This window comes from Oncorhynchus nerka, linkage group LG28 (genome assembly GCF_034236695.1).
Source record: "Oncorhynchus nerka isolate Pitt River linkage group LG28, Oner_Uvic_2.0, whole genome shotgun sequence".
Lineage (NCBI taxonomy): Eukaryota > Metazoa > Chordata > Actinopteri > Salmoniformes > Salmonidae > Oncorhynchus > Oncorhynchus nerka.
Window position 1 is genome coordinate 51,675,231 of NC_088423.1, and position 26,878 is coordinate 51,702,108.

The 26,878-nt window shown below is 42.2% G+C and overlaps 1 protein-coding gene across 2 annotated transcripts; it reads right to left on the bottom strand.

The window, feature by feature from the left end:
• Positions 1-26,878, bottom strand: LOC115113399 (protein FAM83H-like). 2 transcript variants are annotated; one of them, XM_029640985.2, is made up of 6 exons: positions 26,487-26,878; positions 21,475-21,938; positions 11,710-11,874; positions 8,102-8,226; positions 3,480-7,830; positions 1-3,319 (listed from the first exon to the last, which is right to left on the bottom strand). In XM_029640985.2, the coding sequence occupies exons 2-6, from the start codon at positions 21,916-21,918 to the stop codon at positions 3,308-3,310; spliced, it is 5,097 nt and encodes a 1,698-aa protein (XP_029496845.2). In that variant the 5' UTR covers positions 21,919-21,938; positions 26,487-26,878; the 3' UTR covers positions 1-3,307. The 2 variants fall into 2 exon arrangements, with proteins under 2 accessions (XP_029496845.2, XP_029496844.2); XM_029640984.2 differs by having other exon boundaries at positions 1-7,830.

The window sequence follows — 26,878 nt, forward strand, 5'->3', positions numbered from 1 at the left end:
TGGCATTCATTTACACACTTTATTTAGCTTATTACATTTATACAGAGTACAAAAAAACACGGAAGTTTCACATTTACATAAGTATTCAGACCCTTTCCTCAGCACTTTGTTGAAGCACTGTTGGCAGCGATTACAGCCTTGAGTCTTCTTGGGTATGACGCTATAAGCTTGGCACACCTGTATTTGGGGAGTTTCTCCCATTCTTCTCTGCAGATCCTCTCAAGCTCGGTCAGGTTGGATGGGGAGCGTCGCTGCACAGCTATTTTAAAGTCTCTCCAGAGATGTTCTATCGGGTTCAAGTCCGGGCTCTGGCTGGGCCACTCAAGGACATTCAGAGACTTGTCCCAAAGCCACTCATGTGTTGACTTGCCTGTGTGCTTAGGGTCATTGTCCTGTAGGAAGGTGAACAGTCTGAGGTCCGGTCTGAGTTCCTGAACACTCTGGAGCAGGTTTTTAACAAGGATCTTTCTGTACATTGCTCCGTTCATCATTCCCTTGATCCTGACTAGTGTCCCAGTCCCTGCCTCTGAAAAACATCCCCATAGCATGATGCTGCCATGACCACGCTTCACCGTAGGGATGGTGCCACGTTTCAGTTTGGCGGGGCGGCCAGCTCTAGGAAGAGTCTTGGTAGTTCCAAACTTCTTCCATTCAAGAATAATGGAGGCCACTGTGTTCTTGGCCTTCAATGCTGCAGACAGTTTTGGTACCCTTCACCAGATCTGTGCCTCAACACATTCCTGTCTCGGAGCTCTACGGACAATTCCTTCGATCTCATGGCTTGGTTTTTGCTCTGACTTGCACTGTCAACTGTGGGACCTTATATAGTCAGGTGTGTGCCTTTCCAAATCATGTCCAATCAATTGAATTTATCACAGATGGACTTCAATCTTGTTGTAGAAACATCTCAAGGATGATCAATGGAAACAGGATGCAACCAGAGCTCAATTTCCTCTCTTATAGCAAAGGGTCTGAATACTTATGTAAATATGTTTTTTCTGTTTTTTATTTTGAATACATTTGCAAAAATGTCTAAAAACCTGTTTTCGCTTTGTCATTGTGGGGTACTGTGTGTAGATTGATGAGCAAAAAAACTAATTTGATCAATTTTAGAATAAGGCTCTAACATAACAAAATGTGGAAAAGTCAAGGGGTCTGAAAACCTTCCAAATGCACATCACTCACTACAGAGTTCCAAACTGCCTCAGGAAGCAATGTCAGCATAAGAACTGTTCGTCGGGAGATTCATGAAATGGGTTTCAATGGCTGAGCAGCCGCACACAAGCCTAAGATCGCCATGTGCAAAGCCAAGCGTCAGCTGGAGTGGTGTAAAACTCGCCGCCAATTGGACGCCGGAGCAGTGGAAAAGCATTCTCTGGAGTAATGAGTCACGCTTCACCATGTGGCAGTCAGACAGACACATCTGGGTTTGTCAGATAACAGGAGAACGCTACCTGCCGAATGCATAATGCCAACTGTAAAGTTTGGTGGATGAGACATAATGGTCTGGGGCTGTTTTTCATGGTTCGGGCTAGGCCCCTTAGTTCCAGTGAAGGGAAATCTTAACGCTACAGAATACATGGTTATTCTAGACGATTCTGTGCTTCCAACTTTGTGGCAACAGTTTGGGGAAGGCCCTTTCCTGTTTCAGCATGACAATGCCTCCTTGCACAAAGCGAAATCCATACAGAAATGGTTTGTGCGAGATCGGTGTTGAAGAACTTGTCTGACCTGCGCAGAGCCCTGACCTCAACCCCATCGAACACCTTTGGGATGAATTGGAACGCCGACTGAGAGCCAGGCCTAATCACCTAACATCAGTGCCTGACCTCACCAATGCTCTTGTGGCTGAATAGAAGCAAGTCCCCACAGCATTGTTCCAACATCTATTGGGAAAGCCTTCCCAGAAGAGTGGAGGCTGTTATAGCAGTAAAGGGGGGGGACCAACTCCATACTATTTCTCATGATTTTGGAATCATGTTTTCGACAAGCAGGTGTCCACATACTTTTGAAAGTCCAAACAGGAGATCGAAATGTCCCATGGAATTAACATTTTTGTGCAAATACACATGATTATTCATGCATACACAGGTAACTGCCAAAAAATTTAATAAATAAATAAAAGAAACACCAACATAATGTTTTTTAATAGGGTGTTGGGCCACCATGAACAGCTTCAATGCACCTTGGCATAGATTCGGCAGGTGTCTGTAACTCTATTGGAGGGATGCAACACCATTCTTCCATGAGAAATTCCATAATTTGTGTTTTGTTGATGGTGGTGGAAAACGTTGTCTCAGGCGCCACTCCAGAATCTCCCAGAAGTGTTCAATTGGGTTGAGATCTGGTGACTGAGACAAACATGGCGTATGGTTTACATTGTTTTAATGCTCATCAAACCATTCAGTAACCACTTGTGCCCTGCGGATGGGAGCATTGTCATCCTATGGGGGTATAACAATAGTATCCAAAATAATGGCCGCCCCAGCATTTTTATACATGACCCAAAGCATGATGTTAATTGCTTAATTAATTCAGGAACCACACCTGTGTGGAAGAACATGCCTTCAATATTCTTTGTATCCCTCATTTACATATGTGTTTACATTATTTTGGCAGTTACCTGCATTTGGTTTATCTTGCACATTGTCATCCTGATTTGTTACACCTACTAACCTACTGAAATGAAGAAAGTGGTCCATTAACTACTTGAAAGCTATACTTGCACTGTTTATGATGATTACATGTTCTATGATGATTAATGGTGATTCTAATGTTTGTATTTTGAAATGTCTGTTAGTATATAAAACAGATCCTCAACCAGATAATAATTAAACAACCATGAGAGTAACAGATATTACATTGCAGTTGACCCATACAGTCAACAATACCTGTGTCCGCTGTGTCTATGAACACAGTACTTTTCAAATATATTTCACATTTAGCTGTGTATTTATCTGATGAGATTGCATGTTTCAGTCCCACCTTGTAGATAGCAGTAGTCCATTGTCCACACTGTAGAGTCTCTGTTTACTTATACAGTAGTCCATGTTGGTAAACTTAGTCAACTTAAGTCAAGTTTCTGTTCATGTTCCCATAAACCTTAATCATTTACATGCAGATAGTCCATTCGGAGGAACACTCTAATATAGAAACCTGAGAATAATACCTCTCTGCTGGATAGCTAGCTGTGCCTCTCTGACCTGTGATTTTAGACTTTTGGGGAATGGACATAGTTAAAGGACAAGTTTTAGAGGAGAATTTGCGATGGTCTTTCTCCATACTCAATCATCCTTCCGATCCCTGGTTAAGGCGGCATCTATCAAAATACAGAATAATAAACAGAAAACATGAGCTCACATGAAGGAAAGCAGGTGTGGGTGAAAACACAATACAGTGGGTACATTGGGTACAATAGGTACCTTAAAATTGTATTTTGTAAATTGCTACTGGCCTATTGATACAGTATGGTACTTTACCTCAAAGCGGCTGTATACTTTCCTCTCCTTCCGCATGCTCTCGATTCTCTGAAGTAGCTTCTCCCGCTCCTGAGAAGTTCTAGTCGGGCCTCTGCTCTGTCCTTGGGCTGATTCTTCCTCCTTACCACTAACACCCCGGTCAGCCTCATCCTGTTTGGCATCATCAGTGACAGCAGATTCTATAGTGAATTCTGTCCGGCTCTGGCTGTTAGCAGAAATCTGCCCTAAAAGGAGCTTTGTGTCATCTCTTAGGTTGCTGCTTGAGAGTACATTGGCAGTAGATGAATGGTAGTGGGACTGACTTACTTTAGCTTGCTTCACTGGGGGTGATATGGGATTAGTTTGATCTGTAGGGCTCTCTGGTTTCATAGTGCTATCATCCTCTTTGGTTTCATCAGGACTCTGAGGTCCATGGGAGGCGGATTCTCCAGGAGCAGTTTTGCTCATTATCTCAGCATCACCTGCTTTCTTGTCACCTTTAGCGGCAGGAGAACTTCCAGCTCTTTGCTCCTTGATAAGGTTACTTAGTTTGCCCTTCTTACTGTTATCCACAATGACGGATGGAACTGGGACAGTGTCATGAGAGGCAGTGGAATGAGTTGGGTTTGAGTTACTTGATGGGTTGGATTCTACAAGGACTTGGTTGAATGGTGAGGTAGACTCCGTTGGGGTATGATTAGGAGAGGAACAATATTCTGTTGGGGTGAGGTTTGGAGAAGTGATAGATTTTGTTTGACCAGACATTGGGAACAAAACTGATCCACCTGATGCAGACATAGGGGAGGAATGTGATTTTGTTTGGGTAGGGTTAGAAGATGCAGTTGAATCTGTTGGGGTGTGGTCAGGAGATGCACCTGGTTCTGTTGGGGTGTTGTTAGGAAGAGGGTTGGGTTCTCTTGTTGTTGGATTGGAAGAAGAACTAGATTGTGTTGGTGTTAGGATGGGAGATTTGTTGGCTTGTTCCGTGAAATGCTTTGGCGATGGAAGTGAGGAGTTGGGAGAGTCATTCAACTCTGCTGTGGTGGGCTTTGGATCAGAGTTGGATGCTGTTTTGGAGGGTTTGGGGGATAAAACAAACTCATTTTGGCCAGGACTAGGAGAGGAGTAGGATTTTATTGGGTTGGTCTTTGGAGAGGGTGACTTCAACTCAGTTGTGGCAATTGTAAACAATGACTCCTTTGTGGAGGGATTGGGAGAAATGTTAGAGTCTATTGGTGTTGATGAAGTGGACCCAACTAAGGTGGATGTAGGTAAGGAACTGGATTTTGTTTGGGTAGAGCTTAGCCGAAGGCTAAGTTTTGTTGCAGGGGCGGGGATTGAGGACGAGCAAGATTGCATTGGGGTAGGGCTAAGAGATTCCTTGTAATCAGTTTTGTCAGGCTTGGGAGACACAACTGGCTCAACTGGACCAGGAATAATGGGGGGACTTGATTGCAATGGGATGGTATGAGCAGAGGTGCTGGATTTTGATGGAATGGGATGAGAAGAGACACTTGATTCGGATTGGGTGGGGCTCAGAGGTTTGTTGGACTCTACTGTGACTGGTTTAGAGGATAGTAATTTCTGCTTTGATGAACTGGACTCATTAAGGGTGGGGGTAAGGGCTGAGCTCAAATCTTTTGTGGCATGTTTAAATGAAGTGAGATTAGCTAAACTGAAACTCGTTGATGTTGGAGACGAGCTAACTTCTGTTAGGGTGAGTGGAAGAGATGGGCTCAGCTCCTTTGAAGCAGGATTTGAAGAATTTGGTTCCTTTGGTGATAGTTTATATGAACTAAACTCCTTTGGGGCGTTGTTAAAGATACGCTCTTTTGAGGTCTGCTCAAGAAATGCACTTGTATCTCTTGTGTTAACTTCAGACACACTTTGGTTCTGACTGTTCTTCAGCTCAATCTTCTCAGCATCCATAGAGACTCTAAGTAGCCCATCGTCACAAGATAATCTACGAATGAAGAGAGTTTTGGAGTCACTTTTGGGAAGATTAAGTTCTTCCTGTTCTTTATTTTTAGAAGCCTTGTCTTTGACATCAAGATGTAATGAGCTATTTGTTGCCATGGATGCTTTATTCCCCTGTGAGACAGGTGAGGTCTCCAGTGTTTCTGAAGGGGTCTGTGTTGATGTAGCTGGCTTTTTGTTGGAAGTATCTGCTGGATTAGGTGGGGTCTCTGTTGATGTTGCTGTCTTGTTTGTTGAAGTATCTGCTGGAATAGGTGGGGTCTCTGTTGATGTTGCTGTCTTGCTTGTTGAAGTATCTGCTGGAATAGGTGGGGTCTCTGTTGATGTCTTGTTTGTTGAAGTATCTGCTGGATTACGTAGGGCCTCTGTTGATGTTGCTATCTTTTTGTTTGATGTATCTTCTGGGTTAAGAGGTCCCTCTGTTGATGTAGATGGCTTTTTGGTGGAAGTATCTGCTGGATTTAGTGGAGCCACTGGAAGAGTAGGTTCTACACTTGTGACTTCGTCTTTTGTTTTCAAGTCAAATGGAGTCACTGGATTTAGAGGAGCTTTTTCAGCGCTGCTCTCAGACTCTGAAGCCTTTGCAGCTTTTCGTTTGGCAGCCAACTCTTTAAAAAACTTGAACCTACTGTCTGGATCATTCATATCTATATATAATGTATTGCTCAATGAAGATGGCAGGTGTGCTATTTGTATGGTTTTGGGTTGCTCAATTTGAGCAGATTTGGATGGATGTGCACATTGTACCATTTTGCTATCTTCTTCATGGTCAGGTTTAGGTTGTTCCTTTGAAGAAGCCATGTTGGTGCCCAAAGGAGGATTATTTTGCAATTCCTTATCACCGGCATCAGTAGTGATGTCCTCAAATTTCAAAGACTCTATGTTTGAATTATCAACTGTTGCTGGCTTATTACATCTCCATTGAAAAGGTTCTCTTGTTATGGATCTTCGTTTTCCCAAAATCTGAGCGGTCAAGGAAAATCTAGATTGGTCATCTTCCTCGTTGGCAGTTTCCTCACAATGTTGGCCTGAGGTAAGGTTCAGTTCTTGAGAGATATGCTGTTCTAGTTGTGAGCTGAAGATTAGTGAGGATCTTAGCCTTGAGGTCCTTTGGATAGCAGGGTTGAACCTCCTACGGAATGACTCTTCTCTTTTGGGCTCTTTTACATCCATATCCTCTGATTTGTCACCTTCATCTGTTGCCATGCTAACAATAATATCTGGTGTTCTTGAATGTTCTGGGCGTGTGGTCTTTAACCTGAGCCCTGCAATCTTGGGTAACTCTTTTGCATTAAACATGGGATCTGATACCAGTGGAGCAAATATTATTCCTTGTGAGGGATTAAGGGGCTCTTCAAAGGGATAATTTCCAAAAGGCTGTGAAATGTCTTCTTCCCCGGCATCATCATATGCACTGAGGTATGAGCTGATCCTCCAATCTCGCATCCCCTGCTTTGCACTGGGATCCTGTGTTTTACGGTCCGAACCAGACCCAACAAAAAACTGCTTCTGTTCAGACAGGTTTTGTTGTGTTGGGGAGGTCTGACAGGCATAAGGATGGCCCACGCTCAGTCTTTTTGCATTTGAATGACAAAAGGGACCCTCTCCTGGATGTGATAATTTGTCTGAGCCATGGCCCATCTCCATAGCAAGTTTCGATGATGATAAATAATTCACTACAGGGTCATAGTTGTCTGGTGGCTCTATCTCTATTCCATGTGGGTACCCAGACTCAGAATACTGATCCATCGGAGGGTACCCTTGGTCCCTGAATTGATCGTAGCTACCATAACCAGGCTCTGGCCCTGTTCTCTGGTAGTGATGCTGTTCCCTATGTATCTTCCTGCTCTGGGTTGCCATACCCTCCTCAAAGTTGTGCATGGCTTGGTGCTGCATGAATTGAGAGGAGGAGTGTCTGGCATAAGTGCCCTCTGCATAACTGTGCCTTTTAGAGCCAGCAAAATCCATTGTGTTCGACTGTATCATAGGGTGACCTTGCTCCATAAAATACTGCTGCTCTATTCTAAATTGCTGTGAGGAGTACTTGTTTCTGTGCATATCTAGTGGACCCTGATCTAGTGATCTGTGGATGTGCTCGTGCCTTCCAGGGGGCATTCTTTTCTGATCATCAAAGGAATGTCTAGCCCATTCTTTAGGACGAGAGCTCTCTATGGGCAGGAACTTTCTGGGATCTCTGAACAATGGTGTCCTATCAGTGCTGTATTGGCTGTCAGATAAACTGCTGTAGTCTGGCAGTGGAACAAGGACATTTTCAGGTACCAAAGGTTGGGACTGTGCAAACAGGATTCGGAACTCCTCATCAAAAGTAGTCACAAGCTGTCCAAGAAAGAGGTGAGCCATGCAACGGTGAATCTTCTCAAAAGACCACATGAAGCTGTGGGCAGAGAGATTCATGGAATTTCATTAAACAGCACAATGCAGCAAAATATACATATTACAATGGAATAAGGAACTCTTAACTCCATTACTATGCAAATGCAAAGCAATTTCTAAATTACAATGGAACAATAATGTTATGGGTTTGTTACTACACAGGTGTAAGAGAAACTTAATGTACAGTTTCTTAAGTCCACATTACTAATGTCAAGTCTGCTTGAGAAATCATGCAACACTTTGTACCACATTCTTCATTTTGGAACCCTCACCTATAGTTTCCACTCAGGACAGCCCTGCAGTCTGTCAGCAAGAAGCGATCCAGCATTTGACCCTTGAAGGACTTTCCAGAGCGACATCGATAGGTGATGCCTGACACAGTTCTGACACGCATGAACTGCAAAATAAAAACATGGTGTTCTCATTAGATGTTCTCCAAAAAGTATAGTTCCATATGAATAATGATTGAAATTGAGTAGTTGTTGTTCATTAAATGGGAACAAATGTGGAAAGAGGCAGTGGGTCTTCGTGTTCAAGGTTGAGAGGAAGAGCTATTCATATCCCAAGCCTACAGGTTTCCTTTATTGGTCTTCACGGATCCACAAGTACCCGTATACCGAAGACACAATCTGGGACCCGAGCAGGCCTGGATCCAGAGTTATAAATAATGTCACGGGTCTGTGTCGGATCTGATATGATTGCCACGGGTCTCAGATATGTGCAATTCTAATGGACTTGTCTGGAAGAGCCCGCACAGATCCGAATGTGACAGCTGCAGTCGAGAGAGAGATATTTTTTAAATCACACATACTGCTGCTCTTGCTTTTGAAGAGAGTGGAGCGTGACGCATAGTGCTTGTTGTTGGTCAATCATAAGTCATCAAAGCGGCAATATACTACAGCCGTAGAGCCTCCATGTTTCGCAAAAGTTAGGAGATATCTAATCAATGGAAGATGGAATTAAAGTTATTGAATTAAAAGTTAAAGAAGAATAGGCTACAATGACCAAGAGCTAACAGGTAGGCTGCTAATTAATATTCTGAATGGAGTTGTTGTTATTTGTAACTGTAGGATGAGAAAGCACATGCACTGCAGGCTCAATTAGCCTAGCTAGCTAACGTTAGCTAGCGTCTCCCGGTTTGATGCAGTCAAGACAGGTACTACGTAATCATATTTGATGATAAATAACCCAGCTATTGAAGCTATTAATCTACTATAGCACAAGTCGACTTGGTTGGTTGCTGTCTCTTGTCTCTCCCTGCTTCCAGTGTCACTCGCTCACAGTGTGGCCCCTCCCCTGCACCTCTCTCCCTCTTCTCATGCTTTATCAGCTCTGGTTAATAAAGGAGCTTAAAAAACTTCTTAGGGCTAGGGGGCAGTATCCTGAATTTCCACCTGTCTGACGTGCCCAAAGTAAACTGCCTGTTACTCAGGACCAGAAGCTAGGATATGCATATAATTGGTAGAATTGGATAAAAAACACTCTGACGTTTCTAAAGCTGTTAAAATAATGTCTGTGAGTATAACAGAACTGATATGGCAGGCGAAAACCCGAGGAAAATCCATCCGGAATTTTCTTTTCACAGGCCTTTTCAATGGAAGCCTATTAGATATACAAATAAATAGCTCCCAGATTGCAGTACCTATGGCTTCCACTAGATGTCAACAGTCTTTATACAAGGTTTCAGGCTTGTTTCTTGAAAAACGAACAAGTAGTTGTAGTTTATCCAAGGTGACCCTCATTGGGAGTGTAGTCTTGTGGCACTTGTGAATGAGGGCGCGCTCTTCGTTATTTATCTTCCCTTTTGAACATACTAATCTCCATATCAAAGATTAGCGTTTATTTAGATATTAGAGTACCTGGGGATTAATTAGAAACATCTTTTGACTTGTTTGGATGAACTTTCCCAGTAACTTTTTGGATTCCTTTGTCTGCATGTTGAACGATGGATTACTGAAATCAATGGTGTCAACTAAACAGACTTTTTTGGATATAAATAAGGATTTTATCGAACAAAACAACCATTCATTGTGTAGCTGGGACCCTTAGGTTTGCAAACAGAGGCAGATCTTCAAAGGTAAGTCATTTATTTTATCGCTATTTGTGAATTTTGTGACCCCTGTGCTGATTTGAAAAATATGTTGATGTGGGACGCTGTCCTCAGATAATCGAATGCTATGCTTTCGCTGTAAAGTCTATTGTAAATCGGACTACGCAGTTCGATTACCAAGAATCTAAGCTTTTGAATAATGTAAGACACTTGTATTTCCATGAATGTTTAATATTACATTTTTTTTTTTGAATTTGGCGCTCTGCAATTTCACCGGATGTGGTCGAATTTGATCCTGCTAGCGACATCCGATCCCGAAGACGTTTAAAAAAAAATGACTTGTCTGCTGCTTTATTGCTGATCGGACCAGGTCTGGATTTGACCAGGTCTATACGGAACGGGTCTTCAGTGGGTCATATGATTGAGTGTAGTCTGGCCCAGGAGTGTGAAGGTGAACGGAAAGGCTCTGGAGCAACGAACCGCCCTTGCTGTCTCTGCCTGGCCGGTTCCCCTCTCTCCACTGGGATTCTCTGCCTATAATCCTATTACAGGGGCTGAGTAACTGGCTTGCTGGTGCTCTTCCATGCCGTCCCTGGGAGGGGTGCGCCACTTGAGTGGGTTGAGTCACTGACGTGATCTTCCTGTCTGGGTTGGTGCCCCCCCTGGGTTGTGCCGTGGCGGAGATCTTTGTGGGCCTTGCCTCAGGATGGTAAGTTGGTGGTTAAAGATATCCCTCTAGTGGTGTGGAGGCTGTGCTTTTGCAAAGTGGGTGGGGTTATATCCTTCCTGTTTGGCCCTGTCCGGGGGTATCATCGGATGGGGCCACAGTGTCTCCTGACCCCTCCTGTCACAGCCTCCAGTATTTATGCTGCAGTAGTTTATGTGTTGGGGGGCTAGGGTCAGTTTGTTATATCTGGAGTACTTCTGTCTTATCCGGTTCCTGTGTGAATTTAAGTATGCTCTCTCTAATTCTCTCTCTCTCTCAGAGGACCTGAGCCCTAGGACCATGCCTCAGGACTACCTGGCATGATGACTCCTTGCAGTCCCCAGTCCACCTGGCCGTGCTGCTGCTCCAGTTTCAACTGTTCTGCCTGCAGCTATGGAACCCTGACCTGTTCACCGGACGTGCTACCTGTCGCAGACCTGCTGTTTTCAACTCTCTAGAGACGGCAGGAGCAGTAGAGATACTCTTAATGATCGGCTATGAAAAGCCAACTGACATTTACTCCTGAGGTGCTGACTTGCTGCACCCTCGACAACTACTGTGATTATTGTTATTTGACCATGCTGGTCATTTATGAACATTTGATCATCTTGACCATGTTCTGTTATAATCTCCACCCAGCACAGCCAGAAGAGGACTGGCCACCCCTCATAGCCTGGTTCCTCTAGGTTTCTTCCTAGGTTTTGGCCTTTCTAGGGAGTTTTTCCTAGCCACGGTGCTTCTACACCTGCATTGCTTGCTGTTTGGGGTTTTAGGCTGGGTTTCTGTACAGCACTTTGAGATATCAGCTGATGTAAGAAGGGCTATATAAATACATTTGATTTGATTTGGTCTAGCTGTCCTCGGTCCGTTCAGAATGGGTATCTATATTTTAAAAATGTATTTATGCATATTGGGTCTGGGTGGGACAGCCCCAGGTCCATTTCGGTACGAGTCCAGTTTCCTTTCCATTTAAGTTCCTTACTGAATATGAACTTCCAGGGGAAAGCCTTTTTAAGGAAAAAGCCCTAAAATCCATCAAATATCAAAGACAAAATTATAAACGTGTCTTAATTGAAAAACTCCAGCACATATATTCAAGATATTGCACCACTTCATAGACTCACTTGAATGCTCTCCAGATTGACCCGGCAGTTGGAAGCCATGGTAGTAAAGTGGTGTGCATTCTGTTCATCCAGAATGATATACACGGCAACACTTCGCATGGCAGCATCCAGAATATCAGCAAAGATGTCCACATCTGTGAAGGTGTCCATTACCACAGCAATCACCTGGAGTGGACAACAGAGCACACTATGATTAACATTCGTTTCAAATGTTAAAGCATGCAATAGTGAGGCATTATACACACATAACATGCTGTGCAATTATTCTACACATAGACGTAGTCGGCATATACACCACTACCCCTTTCTGATTTTCTCTCTATTTTTGCATAGTTTATTATACTGAATGTTATCAGATCTTCAACCAAAACCTAATATTAGATAAAGGGAACCTGAGTTTACAAATAACCAAAAAATAAATTTATTATCAAATAAATATTTATTTAATTAACAAAGTTATGCAACACCCAATTCCACTGGCTGAAAAAGTAATTGCTCTCTTACACACAATAACTGGCTGTGCCACCTTTAGCTACAATGACTATAACCATATGCTTCCTGTAGTTGTTGATCAGTCTCTCACATTGCTGTTTGGTTTCCGCCAGACATAATGGGACCCATCTTGTCCAAAACGTTGACTCAAGTTTGCTAAACAAATTAGGTGCACCTGGATGCACCTGGATGCACCTGTGGGTGCACCTGGATGATCATTAAGACTCTTGGAAGAATGTTCTATGGACAGATGAGTCAAAAGTATAACCTTTTGGATGACATGGGTCCCATTATGCCTGGTGAAAACCAAACACTGCATCCACAGGAAGAACCTTATACCAGGCCTCCGAGTGGGGCAGCGATCTAAGGCACTGCGTGGCAGTGCTAGAGGCGTCGCTACAGATCCGGGTTCGTTCCCGGGCTGTGTCTCAGCCGGCCGCAACTGGGAGACTCATGAGGTGACGCACAATTGGCCCAATGTCGTCCGGGATAGGGGAGGGTTCAGCCGGCTAGGATGTCCTTGTTCCATCTCGCTCTAGCGACTCCTGTAGAGGGCTGGGTGCATGCACGCTGACACGATCGCCAGTTGGACTCTGACACATTGGTGTGACTGGCTTCTGGGTTAACCGAGCAGTGTGTCAAGAAACAGCGCGGCTTAGCATGATGGGACAAGACTGTAACAACCAATTGGGGAGAAAAAGGGGTAAAGAGTGCTTAAAAATAAATAAATAGAATATAAAATAACCTTCTACCAACGGTCAAGCTTGGGGATGCTTTGCTGCCTCAGGACCTGGATGACCAGGCCATCCATCTGTGAGCTGCAGCTGAGTCATGCAGCAAGACGATAATTAAAAACACACAATCAAGTCAACATGAAATTGGCTAAAAAGCAACACATTTGACGTTTTGGAATGGCCTAGTCCAGGTATTCCCAAACTGGGGTACGTGCAATGCCGTCAGGGGTACACCAAGTAAAAACGTGATTCCATTTTTTTTTTTACATTTAAAAATAAATCACATTTGTTAAAAAATTACTAAAAAAATTATTCACATTTTCAAACAGTCCATTTAGTAAGAACCGCGTCCATAGAGACACATACCAGCTCTACTGGTAGTACTGCTACTAGCAGCAGTACTACACCTGCACCTGTCGACAACACAAGTTGAAGAGTATTATGAATACTGATGTTAACCTTTCTGGTTATAACCTTTTTCGGCGAGACAGATCTTCCAAAGTTGGGGGAGTGGCAATCTTTACCAAGGATCACCTTCAGTGCTCGGTTGTCTCCACCAAGTCTGTTCATCAAACAATTTGATTTGATGGTTTTAAGCATTCAACTTTCAAATAGCTCTTTGTTGGGTGCTACCGTCCTCCATCGGCACCAGCCTGTACCCTTAAGTGCTCTCCTGGCCCCTTACACTAAGTATGAATTTGTCCTGCTAGGTGACCTAAACTGGGACGTGCTTAAACCACCTGACCAAGTCCTAAAGCAATGGGACTCCCTAAATCTTCCCCAGATGATTGCCAATCCGACAAGGTATGACTCCCAACACCCAGAAAAGGCTACTCTCCTTGATGTTATCCTCACAAATATTCCGGATAGGTATCAGTCTGGCGTTTTCTGTAATGACCTCAGTGATCACTGTTTTACAGCCTGTGTTCATAATGGCTACTCAGTTAAACGACCTGTCCTGATTTGTTATAGACGCTTGCAAAAAACTTTAATGAGCAAGCCTACCTTCATGAACTGGCCTCTGTAAAAGGGTATAGAATCAGCTTGATCCCGTTTTTAAAATATATTTTCAGTGGTATTGTTAACAAACACACCCCCATAAAGAAAATTACAATTACAATTACAATTAAAAAAAGGTTCAGCCCCTGGTTCGACGGTCAGTTACTCCACCTCAAGAATTGCATTTGGCTAAAGGCTCGGCACACGCATACTCAGGCTGACTGGCTCTTGTTCGGGCAAATGAGAAATAAGTGCACTAAGGCTATTCGGAAGGCCAAAGTTAGTTACTTTAAGGAGCAGTTCTCTCTCTGTGGGTCTAACCCCAAGAAGTTCTGCAAAAACGGTTAAAGACCTGGAGAATAAACCCTCCTCCTCACAGCTGCCCATGTTGATGATGTGGTTGTTACTGACAAGAAGCACATGGCTGAGCTCTTTAATCACCACTTCATTAAGTCAGGATTCCTATTTGACTCAGCCATGCCTCCTTGCAACATTTCCTCATCTCCCACCCCTTCTAATGTGACTATCCCCAATGCTTCTCCCTCTTTTCCCCTGCTCCGCTACAAAGTTTCTCCCTGCAGGCAGTCACTGAGTCCGAGGTGCTAAAGGAGCTCCTGAAAAAACAAACATCTGGGTCAGATGGTTTAGACCCTTTCTTCTTTAAGGTTGCTGCCTCTATCATCACCACGCCTTTCTCTGACCTTTTTAACCTGTCTCTTCTTTCTGGGGAGGTTCCCATTTCTTGGAAGGCAGCCATGTCCTTTTTTTAAAGTGGGAGATCAAGCTGATCCTAACTGTTTATAGGCCAATTTCTATTTTTCTCTGGTGTGCAATCTGGTTTCTGCTCAGGTTATGGATGTGTCATTGCAACCTTAAATGTCCTCAATGATGTCACTATTTCCCTTGATTCTAAGCAATATTGTGCTGCTATTTTTATTGACTTGGCCAAAGCTTTTTATACGGTAGACCATTCCATTCTTATGGGCCGACTAAGGGGCCTTTGGCCTGCTTTGCTAACTACCTCTCTCAAAGAGTGCAGTGTATAAAGTCAGAAAATCTGCTGTCTCAGTCACTGCCTTTCACCAAGGGAGTAACCCAAGGCTGGATCCTAGGCCCAAAGCTCTTCTCAATTCACATCAACAACATAGCTCAGGTAGTAGGAAGCTCTCTCATCCATTTATATACAGATGATACAGTCTTATACACAGCTGGCCCCTCCCCGGATCTTCCCAATGCTCTACAACAAAGCTTTATTAGTGTCGAACAAGCTTTCTCTCCCCTTAACCTTGTTCTGAACATGAGATGCTGAGATGTTGCTTCAATATATACACATAATTTTCATGATGCCATCTATTTTGTGTAGTGCACCAGTCCCTCCTGCAGCAAAGCACCCCCACCACATGATGCTGCCACCCCCGTGCTTCACGGTTGGGATGGTGTTCTTCAGCTTGAAAACCTCCCCCATTTTCCACCAAACATAACGATGGTCATTATGGCCAAACAGTTCTATTTTTGTTTCATCAGACCAGAGGACATTTCTCAAAAGTACGATCTTTGTACCCATGTGCAGTTGCAAACCATAGTCTGGCTTTTTGGTGGCGTTTTTGTAGCATTGGCCTCTTCCTTGCTGAGCGGCCTTTCAGATTATGTCGATATAGGACTCATTTTACTGTGGATATAGATACTTTTGTATCTGTTTCCTCCAGCATCTTCACAAGGTCGTTTGCTGTTGTTCTGGGATTGATTTGCACTTTTTGCACCAAAGTACGTTCATCTCTAAGAGACAGAACGCGTCTCCTTCCTGAGCGGTAAGACGGCTGCCTGGTCCAATGGTGTTTAAACTTGCGTACTATTGTTTGTACAGATGAACGTGGTACTTTTCGGGGTTTGGAAATTGCTTCCAAGGATGAACCAGACTTGTGGTCTACAATTTGTTGTCTGAGGTCTTGGCTGATTTCTATTGATTTTCCCATGACGTTAAAGCAAAGAAGCACTGAGTTTGAAGGTAGGCCTTGAAATAAATTCACAGGTACACCTCCAATTGACTCAAATGTTGTCAATTAGCCTATCAGAAGCTTCTAAAGCCATGACATCATTTTCTGGAATTTTCCAAGCTGTTTAAAGGCACAGTCAATTTAATGTATGTAAACTTCTGACCCACTGGAATTGTGATACAGTGAATTTTAAGTTAAATAATCTGTCTGTAAACAATTGTTGGAAAAATAACTTGTGTCATGCACAAAGTAGATGTCCTAAACGACTTGCCAAACTATAGTTTGTTAACAAGAAATTTGTGGAATGGTTTTAAAACGAGTTTTAATGACTCCAACCTAATTGTATGTAAACTTCCGACTTCAACTCTATCAAAGCTGCAGGCTATAGTTAGATCTAGACTTGGTTTCCTCTATCATAATCGCTCTTCTTTCACCCCAGCTGTCAAACTAACCCTGATTCAGATGACCATCCTATCCATGCTAGATTACAGAGACGTAATTTATGGATCGGCAGGTAAGGGTGCTCTCGAATGGCTAGATGTTCTTTACCATTCGGCCATCAGATTTGCCACCACTGCTCCTTATAGGACACATCACTGCACTCTATACTCTCTTTAAACTGGTCATCTCTGTATACTCGTCGCAAGACCCACCGGTTTATGCTTAATTATAAAACCCTCTTAGGCCTCACTCCCCCTATCTGAGATATGTACTGCAGCCCTCATCCTTCACATACAACACCCGTTCTGCCAGTCACATTCTGTTAAATGTCCCCAACGCACACATCCCTGGGTCGCTCCTCTTTTCAGTTCGCCACAGCTAGCGACTGGAACAAGCTGCAAAAAACACTCAAACTGGACAGTTTTATCTCAATCTCTTCATTCAAAGATTCAATCAGGAACACTCTTACTGAGAGTTGTGGTTGCTTTGCGGGATGAATTGTTGTCTCCTTCTTGTCCTTTGTGCTGTTGTCTGTGCCCAATAATGTTTTGTGCTGCTGCCATGTTGTGTTGCTACCATGTTGTTGTCAAGTTGTGATGCTACCATGCTGTGTTTTCATGTGTTGCTGCCTTGCTATGTTGTTGTCTTCAGTCACTCTTTATGTAGTGTTGTGTTGTCTCTCTTGTCGCGATGTGTGTTTTGTCCTATATTTATATGTTATTTATTTGTTTTATTTTTAATCCCAGCCCCATCACCACAGGAGGACGTTTACCTTTTGGTAGGCCATCATTGTAAATAAGTTTGTTCTTAACTGACTTGCCTAGTTAAATAAAGGTTCAATTAAACAAAAATAAAACATCTCATTGTGAATGGAATTTATATGTTTAAATGAATGATTAGAATATTCCACCCTGAAACTATATAATTGTATGAAATTGATTAGAATCATCAAATTATTATTAATGATGTGTGTAGTCTTAGTCAGTAAAATGAAAATAAATGATGTGTGTAGTTTTATTCAGAATTAGGGTAAAACAATATATCTGTACAATATGTCTCTATAGTATCTTGAACACAGACTGTCTGAGCAAAATTCGGTGCCGACCTTGCTAGGGGCCTCTGAGAGATTTGGGAAAGGGCAGTGAATACTCCCTAATCTTGAGGGAGGACAGGGAGTGCTTCTCACGGTTCCTACTCTTTGTCGGCTGGGTATTGATACAGTATGTGCGTAGGAGACCTACTGTTCATGTGTATGTATGTGCGTATGATATATACTGTTTGTGTGCAGAAGTATGTGCGTAAGGAGCTAGTATAAAATGAATGGTTTTGTACAACGAACCAGCGCTCTAGTGAATAAACATTTGGACTATTTAGCTGGGCCTCTGTCTGTTTCATTCAACCAGTATCTTACAAATTCTGGGTTGCAGACCAGGTAGTTTAATTGAATTGGGTTATAAACATTGAGAACATAATTCTCGTGACACTCATGAAAAGCTGTAGACCACACTATTTACCAATATATTTTGTAGCTGTCTACATACCACAACAAACCGATGCTGGCACTAAGACCGCACTCAATGAGGGACTTTAATGCAGAAAAACTCAAATCATTTTTACCTAATTTCTACCAGCATGTTAAATGTGCAACCAGATGGGAAAGAAACTCTAGACCACCTTTACTCCACACACAGAGATGCATACAAAGCTTTCCCTCGCCCTCCATTTGTCAAATCTGACCATAATTCTATCATTCTGATTCCTGCTTACAAACACAAACTAAAGCAGAAAGCACTAGTGACTCGGTCAATAAGAAAGTGGTCAGATGAAGCAGATGCTTCGCTACAGGACTGTTTTGCTATCACAGACTGGAATATGTTCTGGGATTCTTCCGATGGCATTGAGGAATACACCACATCAGTCACTGGCTTCATCAATAAGTGCATCGATGACGTCATCACCACAATGACCATACATACATACTCCAACCAGAAGCCATGGATTACAGGCAACATCCACACTGAGCTAAAGGGTAGTGCTGTCGCTTTCAAGGAGCGGGACTCTAACCCGGAAGCTTATAAGATATCCCGCTATTTCCTCTGATGAACCATCAAACAGGCAAAGCATAAATGCAGGACTAAGATTGAATCGTACTACACTGGCTCCGACGTTCGTCGGATGTGGCAGGGCTTGCAAACTATTACAGACAACAAAGGGAAGCTCAGCTACGAGCTGCCCAATGACAGGAGCTTACCAGATGTGCTAAATTACTTCTATGCTCGTTTCGAGGCAAGTAACACTGAAGCAGTCTGCTGTCCCCACATGGTTCAAGATGGCCACCATTGTTCCTGTACTCAAGAATGCAAAGGTAACTGCACTAAATGACTATCACCCCGTAGCACTCACTTCTGTCATCATGAAGTGCTTTGAGAGACTAGTCAAGGATCATATCACCTCCACCTTACCTGGCACCCTAGACCCACTTCAATTTGCTTACCGCCCCAATAGGTCCATAGACAATCGCCATCACACTGCATACTGCCCTATCCCATCTGGACAGGAGGAATACCCATGTAAGAATGCTGTTCATTGATTATAGCTCAGCATTCAACACCATAGTACCCTCCATGCACATCATTAAGTTCGAGGCCCTGGGTCTGAACCCCGCCCTGTGCAAATAGGTTCTAGACTTCCTGACAGGCCGCCCCCAGTTGGTGAAGGTAGGAAACAACATCTACACTTCACTGATCCTCAACACTGGGGCCCCACAAGGGTGCGTGCTCAGCCCACTCCTATACTCCCTGTTCACCCATGCATGCCTCCAACTCAATCATCAAGTTTGCAGACGACACAACAGTAGTAGGCTTGATTACCAACAACGACGAGACAGCCTACAGGCAGGAGGTAAGGGCTCTGGGAGTGTGGTGTCAGAAAAATAACCTCACACTCAACATCAACAAAACAAAGGACATGATTGTGGACTTCCGGAAACAGCAGAAGGAGCACCCCCCTATCCACATCGACAGGACAGCAGTGGACAAGGTCGAAAGTTTTAAGTTCCTTGGCATACATATCACTGACAAACTGAAATGGTCCACCCACACAGACAGTTTGGTGAAGGAAGCACAACAGCGCCTCTTCAACCTCAGGAGGCTGAAGAAATTTGGCTTGTCACCTAAAACCCTCACAAACTTTTACAGATGCACAATTGAGAGCATTCTGTCGGGCTGCAACACCGCCTGGTACGTCAACTGCACCGCCCACAACCGCAAGGCTCTCCAGAGGGTGGTGCGGTCTGCACAACGCATCACCGGGGGCATACTACCTGCCCTCCAGAACATCTACAGCACCAGTTGTCACAGGAAGGTCAAAAAGATCATCAAGGACAACAACCACTCGAGCCACTGCATCCAGAAGGTGAGGTTAGGTGAGGTTAGTGCATCAAAGCTGGGACCGAAAGACTGAAAAACAGCTTCTATCTCAAGGTCATCAGATTGTTAAATAGCCATCACTAGCACAGAGGCGCTGCTGCCTACATACACAGACTTGAAATCATTAGCCACTTTAATAATGTTTAGATATCTTGCACTACTCATCTCATATGTATATACTGTATTCTATACTATCTACTGTTTCAGTCTATGCTGCTCTGACATTACTCATCCATATATTTATATATTCTTAATTTCATTCCTTTACTTAGATTAGTGTGTATTAGGTATTTGTTGTGAAGTTGTTAGATATTACTTGTTAGATGTTGTTGTACTAGAAGGAACTAGAAGCACAAGCATTTCGCTACGCCCGCAATAACATCTAGGAAACACGTGTATGTGACCAATACAATTTGATTTGATCAACAACTACAGGAAACATTTGGTTGCAGTCATTGCAGCTAAAGGTGGGACAAACAGTTATTGAGTGTAAGGGGGCAATACATTTTTCACACAGGGGAATTGGGTGTTGCATAACTTTGTTAATTAAATAAATGAAATAAGTATATATTTTTTTGTTATTTGGTTCTGTTTATCTAATATTAGGTTTTGGTTGAAGATCTGATAACATTCAGCAGAAAAATATGCAAAAAAAATGTAATCAGAAAGGGGGAAAATACTTTTTAGCTCTAACTTTTAGAGCTATAAGCTATTATGACCCCATCACTGAAAGTTACAACTCACAGGAACACATGTATTCTGTTTCCTTCTATGATTCTCATAAGCCTTGCAGGTCTCATTAGAAGGGACAGTGACATAACCACAATTGAAAGCAATGCAGATCTTATTTTCTAGACACACAATTCCTACCTGATGTTTTCGTGAACTTTGCAAAACCTTTTGAATGCATTTCAGTCACTTTGTGATGCAAGTAAAACATGTAATCAAATAATTTCACATTTTCTTATTAGCCTTATGAACATAACTTTGTCACAGTTTCTATCTGTGCTAGAATGGCCATAAAATGTTAAATAAATTAGTATATCGATATCGGCCCGCAATATCCACATTGGTGCATCTCTTATTGAATGACTAAAAATGTCTAATATTTTTTAAATAACTGCCTTGGCCTTGTGGTTAAAAAGTCCACCCTGAGATTGAAAGGTTGGGGGTTTGATGCCCAGTTGAGAATTGAACCTGATGCCTCTCTGCTTGACACTCAGCATTAAGGAGTTGAATTAGGGGTAAGGCCCTGCAACAGACTAGTGTCCTGTCCAGGTGCCCCCCCCCCCTCCCCCACTCAGACCACTTGCCCACACAGTCCTAGTGACATTCTTGCTTGAGAAATAGTTTTTTGCAACAAAAAAATATTTTATTTTTGACCACTTTAATGGAAAACTATTACAGTAAGGTACTTAATTGTTAACCAGAAATTATTTGATATTGAGATCAACAGCTGCATTGGGCCTTTACAATGCAGGAAAATAATTTTACATTTACTAAAATAATCTAGGGGAGAAACCCCCACACCCCGCCTAAATTGGGCCCCCCCATGTTCAAAAACCGACTATGCCCCTGATTCTACATTTACTATTGGACTATTACATATCCTTTCTGTTACACAACATATTGCCCAACAGAATCAGTATTAGTATAATATGGAGCTGATCGACATACTTGTTGAGCATTCTTGATAAGTCGACGAGCCTGCGCCTTGATACTGGGCATATCTGGCTCAGAGGGGTTAACCAGCGTGGTGACCTCGGTGGGGCCTATGAAGTGATGCTGTTGGGGCCAGCCAAGGTCAAGACCAGGTGCATCCAAGTCAGAGTGCACAGGCCAGTATGTGTCTGAAGAGCCATCTCCCTCAGACTCTACATACGGGAGCTCTGGCTGAGTGCTCTGGTATGGAATTTGCACTGTGCACCTAATGTGCTCAATTTCCTGTCTGGAGAGGAAGTCCACCACATCCGCACTCTGAAGGAATTCATAATAGCCCTCCAAGTCATCCTCCACAAGTGCGTCAATGGCCAGCCGGTACTCCTCGCGGAAGTGGGAAGGCAGGTATTTGGGGTCCAGGGGGTTATCCCCTGCTGAGGAACACTGAGAGCGGTGTGCCATGCTGATTCCTGAGAGAGAACCTGAGAGGGTACACACAATATGAGAACTTGGTAGGGAGGAGGGATGGAAACAAAGTTATACGGTTGCAGATGTGTAGGCTATGATCAATTCTGCTTATTTATGGGTGATTTTGCAAATCCTTTTTGTGTCTCAGGGTTAGATTTGTAAAATAAAATGTTCATTTCAACAACCACAAAAAAATCACATCCATTAAGTAGAGACTAAAATAATCTTAAACTTTTTTCCCCCCAACTTTCAATGTTTTTTTGTTTGTTTTATTTTCTAAAGCCTTTCATGTCTGGATTTCACTGTTTTGCACAGTTTTTGTCCTGTCTCACACCCAGACGTTTGACATTCTACTATGTATTACACTTACAAAAGTCTTGATAATGAGAAAATAATGCACCTGTTTTTAAAAAGAGGCAAATAAATGGACACAATATACATGTTAGACGTGCATAAGCCATTTGTTACTTTTTTTTTTATACACAAAATACAGTCGTCTCTACGTGTTGTTATTGCCACCACGACAAGCAAATGACATAATAATAACGTTTTTTAAAAGTTTGTTTACTTGGTTACCATGGATATGAACAGTGACAGTGGGGCGCATTGATGACGTCATGGAGGGAGATTCAAATTTTGATGCCGGGAAATTATAGAAAAATAAAGGTAAATATGACTTAAGTAAATAATATTGTACGTCATTACCAAATAGGCTATAATGTCATCAAATTGTTAGATTTAAAAAATATATTTTAATTATGTGTATTTAGGATACATTGTATGCTAGCTGTTCAACTGGATTTAGCATACTAGAATCCCTGCTATTTATGAACAAATACTATAAAAATGTCATTCCCACCACACGTTATTACCACCACATAATGAACTGTGATGCAAAGGACAGAATGTGGTGGTAATGACAAAATGTATTAGTTCATACATTTTTACTTACCTTAAGACCTGAAAAGAAACATAAATTACATATATGATCATGGTTAAGTTGAAATTGAACACTTATTTGCTAAATAAGACCATTACATTTTGTATTATGTTAGGATGATTGTGTGATTTTGATGTCTATTTATGTGATTTTCTATGGTTATTACTGACTTTAATTATTCTTATTTTTATATAAGAAACCCCCTTAAATCAACCAAGGAGAGGACAATGACATGTATTAACAAAATCAAACAAGATCCTATAAGATACCAAGAGTATCTTAAGAAACAAAAAGATACCTCAAGAGAAAAGAAAGTGGTGAACTGAAACCCATCTCACAACTTTCCCAGTGAGAAAAAGGGGGGCGGGGGGGCAATGGAAAATAAACCAAAGAAACAGAAGATCAACTATCCAGAAATTAGTGGTTATGGAGTCATACATGTCAAGGAACACACCACATCATTCACCTGAAGTCTTACAGCTACAGAATGATGACCTACCTGCCCCTCAAATGGCACCGGATTCCGACTCCTATTAAAACTCAGAAACCCCAAGACAGAGAGGCCGTAGGAAGGTGAGAAAAAAACCCAGATCCAAAGTCTACAGAGATCTATGTATGGCAAATATGAAGTTGGAGGCCACGGGAAAGAAAAATTAGAAAGTATTACAATAAATATATGATAGATTGTCAGAGAAGATCCGTATTTAGGATTCTCTCAGAACAAAAACGAAACACCAAATACGGTCAAAGCCACAGAATCTGAGAAGAATAACATAACACCATCATATCAGAGCCGCGAGATAAATATCAGAAGCAACAGAGTGCAAAAGACCAACAAGTGATATCCAAGGTTTTGGCTGGGAAATTACTAAAAAGTATTCCATGGTGAAAATGGTCCACAGAGAATTTGGATTCTCTGCGAAGACAATGTGTGGAAACAACAAACAGCCAGACTGTCTGCAGTACTCAAGAAAGAAACATTTGAATGCAATTAGCCCAGCAATAGAAGGTTAAATAAAAATGCTCTTTGAATGTCATGATAACAATCGAGCATCAACAGGAAAAAGGGCAAGATTGACAAGACACAAGAATAAAATAAAGAAGCGATAATTGAAGGACACACTGACAAAACTCCATCAAAAGTTTGAATTATCAGAGGTCAAGCTGTCATACACTGAGTTCACCAAAATATGTCCCTTTTGGATTGTCAATCCATCAGTGAAAGACAGGGACACATGCCAACCTTCAGTTTACATTTACATTTACATTTATGTCATTTAGCAGACGCTCTTATCCAGAGCGACTTACAAATTGGTGCGTTCACCTTAAGACATCCAGTGGAACAGCCACTTTACAATAGTGCATCTAAATCTTTTAAGGGGGGGTGAGAAGGATTACTTTATCCTATCCTAGGTATTCCTGAAAGAGGTGGGGTTTCAGGTGTCTCCGGAAGGTGGTGATTGACTCCGCTGTCCTGGCGTCGTGAGGGAGTTTGTTCCACCATTGGGGGGCCAGAGCAGCGAACAGTTTTGACTGGGCTGCGCGGGAACTGCACTTCCTCAGTGGTAGGGAGGCGAGCAGGCCAGAGGTGGATGAACGCAGAGCCCTTGTTTGGGTGTAGGGCCTGATCAGAGCCTGGAGGTACTGAGGTGCCGTTCCCCTCACAGCTCCGTAGGCAAGCACCATGATCTTGTAGCGGATGCGAGCTTCAACTGGAAGCCAGTGGAGAGAGCGGAGGAGCGGGGTGACGTGAGAGAACTTGGGAAGGTTGAACACCAGACGGGCTTCAGTTCATGGCAGACAAGTTGTTATATCAGAGTGGTTAAAAGCAGCAATATTTAAGAATTGGTTGGGTCTTAGTGTTGCGAGAAGATGACCAAATAGTGCATGTATCGAGAGTGCCCTCTTTGCAAAGAGAAAGAGCTGCAGACTTCCGCTTTTGACGGTGGCCGACAAACATGGTGGTTTGAGTAGAATGCAAGGCAGAATAGTGAGAGAAAAAAACTAAAGATGGAACAAAAGAGAAGTTTAATGTCCATTTGACTGTAAATGAGAAGGTGTACGGTACCCTTCAAACTCTACTGGAAGACTTCACATGCAATTAGAAGAACAAATTTGGGAAACATACAATAAAATTAAACATGCACAACTGTGACATTAAAATGTTTACATTTATTTTTCATCAGTTGTTTTATATGAAATGTAATTTGTCATGACCACAATGCTAAGTCATTACCATCACGGAACATATTTTTGAGGAAACGGTGTATTAAATTACAATTGATATTGATGATTTTTCCAATAGGTGAACCTTATGCTTGTTCTTAAGATAATACGATTTTGATGTGGTAAATACATGTTTCTGAGTTTCATCAATGCATATATGGACATTTAGACATGACAATGATGAATACATATAACTAAGAAAACTTCCAAATAGTAAAAAAAAAACATGATTTTAAAAAATCATGACAAATGTTTTTTTTAAATACATTAAGCACAATTTCTTTGATTTCCTTTTCAACTAAGATAGCACATTTTATAACGTGGTGGTAATGACATTTCCCCTCGGGTATTTGGGGAAACTGATAAAATTCTGTAATAGTATGGTCTCAGCCACTATTAGATCTTGTTTCCAGACAGAGTGAAGATAGATAAAAAGCAGATAAAAAGCAGTTTCAAGAGGTTTTATTTTCTAATATATTTAACATCCAAAAGCACCCGTATTTGCAAAATCAGCCTTAAACAAAATATGTCACCATTTACATATTCATATTCTCTTGTGCATGTCCCTGTGTAACCCAACACTAAAACAAAGTGGAAAGGGGGATATATGCCACAGGGTAAAAAGGCTTATGGAGTGGCTCCTCCCTCTGGCACAACAGTCAATTCTTACTCCATTTGCAAGTTCATATTTAAGCAGGCTGACATGAAAATGCAGAAATACCAAAGACCGTACAGTGTGAAGATAGGCGAAAACTGCTTCTCCAATAGAAATCCCTGATCACGCTTGTAGGCGATGTCATGGCGACATTGGCTAGCAAAGCTCATGCGTAGAAACACGTCTTCGGATCTAAAAGTCGTCTCGCGCCGAACTGCGCATGTGCAGGCAGTCAAAGGCACTCCTTCCATATAGGTAACTTTCAGGTTTGAGTAATAACATGTTCAACTCCTTAATAATCTAGGTTGTGCCTTTATATTACGAGAAAATTAACAACTAAGGAATATTTTTTTCACTTCTCTGATTGACTTCTCAAACCCGCCCTGTTCTGTTTTGGTCTGTTTCGCAAGCGTTCCCGGAAGTTTAGCGATGTTGCGCCTCTGGGTTTAGAAACTCTGTGGAATACAGTACTCAAAAGCCCAACATAATGTAAAAATGATAAGGATAATGAGACTAATAACAAACATACACTTAACATAATAGTTTTCTAGGAAATATCGATAACTTCGGGGACAATTATGTTTCTCAGCTCAACAAAATAGCCTTGCTATTTTGGTGTTTGAATAAAGTAGGTATACATCCTCAAAACAAATCCCACGAACAAATCAATAAATATCAACCAAGAGAGAAATGTTACACATTATCTTCCCATATGTTTAGTGAAACAATTTGAGAACTCACTTTATGGCTCAACTGAGATTCTTCATGAATTGAATACGTCCATGGTTTCAGTTTAGGCTGTTTGCAACTATTTAGTCCTTCTTTCGAAACTTATTCTCCAATGAGACTGAATCGCATTCCTAGTCCGTGCTGGACTCGTCAAAAAGAGCGTGCTGTTTGACTTTATCAACTACTCCGGCAGAACCTGTTCATTTTCATGCTTGCTTGAGGCATGTTAGGGAAAATGGAAGAGTTTCAGAAATGAGAAAAACGCCCGTCTCACATATTGCTGACGATTTCTGCCCCGCCTCAACTTTACAGATTGCAACTGCAAATGTTCTATTTTTTTTTCAGTTAGTTTGTAGCACGGTTATATCAGCCCTCACCCTTCCACACTCGGATATAATAGGAAT